This window comes from Limulus polyphemus, unplaced genomic scaffold, assembly GCF_000517525.1.
Source record: "Limulus polyphemus unplaced genomic scaffold, Limulus_polyphemus-2.1.2 Scaffold254, whole genome shotgun sequence".
Classification (NCBI taxonomy): Eukaryota; Metazoa; Arthropoda; class Merostomata; order Xiphosura; family Limulidae; genus Limulus; species Limulus polyphemus.
Window position 1 is genome coordinate 290,012 of NW_013665864.1, and position 6,137 is coordinate 296,148.

General features: G+C 37.1%; 1 protein-coding gene across 2 annotated transcripts in view; it reads right to left on the reverse strand.

Annotated features, from left to right (window-relative positions):
• Positions 1-6,137, reverse strand: part of LOC106478835 — an 86,209-nt gene that overhangs the window by 62,595 nt on the left and 17,477 nt on the right. For both annotated transcript variants that reach the window (XR_002609994.1, XM_022382508.1), the window contains exon 2: positions 75-108. Coding sequence is in view for 1 of the 2 variants with exons in the window: in XM_022382508.1 (XP_022238216.1) it covers positions 75-108 (34 nt within the window). In the remaining variant the exon portion in view is untranslated. The remainder of the gene's footprint in view (positions 1-74; positions 109-6,137) is intronic.

Consider the following 6,137-nt stretch of genomic DNA (forward strand, 5'->3'; position numbering starts at 1 on the left):
AAAAAGCTGAAATCTGTCATTAGTTAATTTCAAAAAGCTAAAAAGTAAACCACACAAAAGTTACATCTACTTACCAAAATTTGTTCTATTTTTTTCTTCGCATCCTCACTGAAACATTCAGTAAAAATAAAAAATTACAAAGTAAAACACAAACTTGAATTATTAGTAGCTCTTATATGTCTAGTATATATGTATAGTATGATAAAGAACCCGATAAAACAGTGATGTAATATTTTATAGCTACGACTGCACATTATAAAAGGATTTCACACACAAAAGTTGTAATATGAAAGAATTTTATAGCATGTTCCCTTTCAGCTGCAAATGTTTTAGACTACAGTGAAATTTTTTGCATCAGTTGCACTTGTAGATATATAGATGTTATTCTTCTACCAAATTATAAAGTTTTTCCGGGTACAGTCTAACAGATTTATCTGCCACACTTCATTCTAGAAAGTAGCTCTTCCAAGACAAACAAAGCAAACTCTTTAGATTTAGGTATCACCATTATTAATCACAAATTCAATTTTAAAGTTATAAACTTTCCATTACAAAATATAAACACACCAAACAAGCTATGTTAGAATGTTTATGATTCACAGCTTAGTAGATACAACAGAATTTGCTCATCATTAAAAGATATATATATAAAGAAATAGACAGATACACACCACCAGAAAAGCGGCCAGTGGTCCTAAAGAAATAACCCATCTCCACGATTAGCATTATAGAGTATACAGATTTAGTGCTAAGATATAAAATTCTGCATACCTGACCAGGCCACAGCCACCACTAGGTGGGATCCTGAAATCTGATGTATATTAATGAAATAAGATAAACAATAACAATATGTCGTCTTATCCCAGTCAAAGGCAAACAGATGTGTGTAGAATCACCACGAGGAAGACAATACCTGCCGGAGGAAGATATGGCTATGTCATGCAGAGAAAGAGCAACAAATGTATTGGGAGTTGTTCATATATCAGCCTGAACAATCTCCTCCAAAAGACAGCAGTTTCAAAGCATCTAAGGACTTAGTTAGATGATGAATTTGGTGTGAATAAACAATGTAGATGGTGACCTGCCATGGACACGTCAAAATACACCAGTCGTATGAGTTGACAAACCCAACCAGTGAGCATAATAGGTGATAGATCATGGGAAACAGAGTAATGCCATGGATCAATGAGACAGGAATGAGAACAATGAAAGGAGGCAGTATGAGCCAAATAACATAGCAGGGAACGAATTGGACAAAGTAGTTTATCTGGATCCAATTGGGAATACAGGTGGGAAAAGGAAGTTAAAGAAATAGGAGAAAAGGCAAAACAACTTTCCCAGGCAGCCAATGACCTGGAAAAGAAGGCCCAATCCCGATAGTAGATAACATACAAGAAATGGTAAAGGATGGCATAAATATCAAAATGATGATACCACATGCCAGGAGGGGGAAGAATTAGAACTTATGAGAAAAATGGTACAAGATACAAATTACGATGGGTTCAAAAGAAGAACCAGACAGGGCCTAAAGAACAACACTGAAATCCCAATCTGGCAGAACAAAGGAATGTGGTGAATAGACCAGATTTAAGTAACAGAAAAGGAGGAAAATAACCAGGGAAGAGAAGCTTTCCAATTGTGGGAGAATAGAAGGTGTTCAACAAGGCAGCACTATAAAGAACAACAGTTGAGACAAGAAAACCCTGATCAAATAACAAATAGACCAAAGTCAGAAGCAAGAACAATGCCTCTGGTACAGAAAAGGAGAAAGGGCAATTGGTAAAGGCAAGGAAAGATGCTACTGAGAGGAGAGTCCCTGAGCTAGGGCATGGGACCAGACAAAAGTCAAACAGAAAAATGGAGTGTGAGGATGTTGGGATGAAAATGTTAGAACACAGTAGTTGGAGGAGTGATCAGGACTGAGAAAAAGAGAACCACATCTGAGCTGGCCAATACAGAGCAACCAACAGGACACAAGGAGCAATCCAAAAAACCCTCCAATCTTGACTGAAAGCATCCACCCCCAGAGCTGAGGGGTAAGGAACTGGAGACCAGAAAGGAAGGAAGTGTGGCATTCCAGCGAGTGGGAAACACGTACATATGTGTGATGTTCCCTGTTGAGAATACACCCACAGAAATACCTGAGGATGAAGAGACCACTCTTTGGAGAATCTGGTTGGGACGTGATAAGAGATTGGCCACAAAATTCATAACTGCGGGAACATGACATGCCAGTACTACCATGTTGTGGTCACTGGCCTAGTAGAGGAAATCCAGAGTCTGAAAAGACAAAGTTCTGGACTTGGTTCCCTCTTGCTTTGTGATAAAGCTGACAACAGTGTAATTCCAAGAGTGAACCATAACCACCCCCACAGGAATGGAAGGAAATGATACCAAGCCCGAGGAACTGCCAAAGGCTCCATGATGTGGATATGGAGAGTAGCCTCCTCGACTGACCAATGACCTGAAATCTCTGGGAAATCAAGGAAAACCCCCAGCCCATTAAAGACGTATCAGTGAACAGATGAAATGCAGGACGAGGCAGAGGAATGGGACCCCAATGTGGTCAAGTCCCTGCCGAGCCACTAAGCATGGTCGGCCCAGATCCTAGGTGGAAGATAGATGGAATGGTCCAAGCAATCGTGGGGAAAGTTCCACTGGTCAAGAAGCATCCAATGAAGGTAATGCAGGTGTGCCGACCCAAGGGATAGAACCTCACGTGCAGGGAGAGAATGAGGAGGTATGGCTATCGTGATTGCCCCCTCCATTTCCTAAGGCTGAAGTAGAGAAAGCTGGGCTCAACCAAGAGGGGAAGTGAGAGAACCCCCTAAATGATTAAGATACTGTGAGGTGGTAGTAAAGGACATCTCCAACTTGATGAGAAACCCCCACCCAAGCAGCTTCTCAAAGAAGGACATGGGTGTGAGTGAATGACTGAGCACAGGATGAGGCAAACAGAAGCCAGTTGTCCATAAAATGGTAAGTCTGAAGACAAAGCAAGTGAATATGATGTGCAAAAAAGCATACCGCTTGACAAAACATATACAGAGCTGAAGAAATACAGAATGGTAGTGCCCAGAACTGGAAGACAGAACCCTTAGAGACAAAACAAAGAAAAATGACATGATACTGAGGCAAAAAACACACCAAAGTGAGAGGTAAGACTCCATGGTGAAGCGAGGCATCTACTGATAAGTATACAGCCTGGACAGAACGATGATGGAACTCCAAACTCCCATGTTTTTGGAGATAACACAAACACGAGTAAAATTCCAGTTGAGTGGGTACCACTCATTTGACAGCTTCTTTGTGTAGTAGGACTCAAACAGGGATATTGGTGTAATAGTTGATCAGTCTCTTAAGCCATCCAAGCAGTGTGCTCTTCTTAGTGATAGGGCAAATAGTATTTTAGATTGTATCTACAGATATATTGAACAGAAGTCTAAAGAGGTTATAATTTCATTGTGTAGGTCACTGGTTAGGCCACATTTGGAATAGTGTGTTCAGTCTTGGGCTCCTTACGTTAAGAATGACATAGAATTGTTGGAAAGGTTCAGAAGAGAGCTACTAGAATGGTGCCTGGGATGGAGGAGTTGTCATACGAGGAGAGGTTGAAATCTCTCAAATTATTTTCTCTTGAAAAAAGAAGAGTTAGATGGGGATGTGATTGAGGTGTTTAAGATTGTAAAGGGAATTGATAGTGTTGATGTATCATCTTTTTCCATATTTAACAGTGAGAACAGTCGGACTACAGGACACAGATATGACAGTTTTAGTTTTCTAACAGGGTGGTTAGCCTTTGGAATGGGTTGCCTTCAGATATTGTGGAGGCAGTAAATTTTAGTGAGTTTAAGAGAAAGCTTTATAAGTATATGAATGATAAGGGATGGATTTAAGATTTTTTAAAAATAGTTTTAGTTCAGTTTAGAGGATGGGACAGCCGAGATGGACCAATAGGTCCTATGTCATCCCAAAACATTATGTTATATGTTATGTTGATTCCTTGGGATGTTGTTCAGAGTAATAGTAAACTGCTTTAATATATTGCCCAACATTTGTATTACCAACCATTAGTTTTAGTTATTATTACATATAGGTAATATTAACTAAGAAATTACATAATTAGTATAACATTTACTTTTTAAGTTTACTTTCTTTACTATGTTGTGCCTCATGTATTTCGGCACACAGTGCAGAGCTTTGCATTTTTGAGTAGATTGAATTTTATTCACTACTTGCTCTAGCCACCTCTAACTGTTGGTACAGGGAACAGTAATTTTAAGAACCTATGAGTGGGGGCAAAAGAGAATATGTTAAGACTGCTGGTAAATGTTTTAGGCAAACTGCACACTAAGTTTAGCCAGTTATTTTCTTACTATAACATTTGATATTGTTATATTATAATTGTAAGATTAGATATTATTTTATACTTCTTGTTTTGTAACTTCACAAACATTGGTTTTTGTTCGTGACGTAGAATAGTAGTTACACACCACTGCTTTTAACTAAAGCCACAGGGTATTAATCATTACTGACATTATATAGAAGGTACTGTACTAAGTTTTTTGGAAATGCATGGTGCAAGAGAGCAGGTTTCTAAAGAAATATACATCAGTGAACATGGTTTGTAAAGAAATTTGTGTTTGTGGGTTATTTAGGTGAGGTAGACTATTTTGTTTATTATTGTTCTTTCATTAACAAAATTGATTATATTAGTTACTATATTAGAAGTATTTATTCTTATAAGTTGTTGTTTATGGTAATACTTTTAATACAAAAATTAATTTGTCTCTGATAACTCAGATTTTGAAATTAGGACCTAACTCTCCTGAGCTGGCTGAACCTTGTGAGATACTGAGTTTACAGCCAATATAATTAGCAGCAAGGGTGCCCAACTGATGTAACAATGCATTTTAATCTTTATAAGGAAATATGTAAGAAATGTAGAGTTGATTTGCTATATTGATGGCCTGGTTGATATTTAGTTTTATTCTGGGTACACAGCTTACTCTGGTCAAAAGTTATTATTTAGTAAAACACTTTCTTTGCACATATAACATTACAAAAAATACTCATGATTACAGACATGCAAGCTCCATTAATCTTTTTTATAAGCTGGCTAGTATAGTAAATAAAAAACAGCAAATGAAAAAATTAAAATACCTACTTGTGAAAGTTAAGGCAACAACCATAGTGCTAAGATTTTGAACCAGAGGTCCTCACGTGTTCAATAAAAATCTATTTCGTTTATTAAAAAGAATAAAAAGTAGACATATATCAAGGTATTTAACTAATTTGCTATATGCTGCTTGTTTCAGTCCTTTCAATATTGTTTCCCATATGGTAATATCACTTATTAAAACCTTCTCACAGCTCAAAGAAACCTTTTAAGAATCAGAAACCTCCACTTCAATCTTTAAACTTAAATGGATTCTTCTAACAAGTGTCAGCACTCCAGAAATCAGTTCTTTCATAGGTGTCCAAATGAAAGAAGGAAAAGTGAAAATGTACATTTATAGAGGTCAGTACTTCAATAAATTTAATTAAAAAATGTACACTTCAAATATAGTACTCTATCACAAAACAGCTTGACTGAAAAATGGTAGGAAAAGTCTAAGAGTCTAGGAAGGAGTTTGAAATAGCATTAATTTCCAATACAGAAAAGAAGCATAGATAATCAACAGTCTGTACATGTAATGTCCAGGACTGTGTCTTTGGTATTGGTGATTCAGGCCAAGAATCTACATAAGTGTAATAGTACTGTCTGTTGTACGTTCATGTAACTACTTCACAGTGTGTGGATGGATCTTCTCCAAAATTGATATGGAGGTTCATTGGGTCCATGGGAATATACATACAAATTTTCAGTTTTGCATTTTCAGTTTTACAGTTTTTATGGGCATTTTTCCATTCTAGCCTTTTTTTCCACTACTTCATCCCCTGTTGATGGATCTTCACCAAATTTTTTGTCTTGTTTGTTTGTTGGGTCCATACGGAAATACGTGCAAACTTGCAGTTTCACATTTTGTGTTTTGCAGTTTTTAGGGCATTTTGGAGTTTTTTAACATTACATATAAGGGGAGCAACTCTTCATGTCCTAAGATAACCTTTCATTAATCATGAATTTACATAACTTC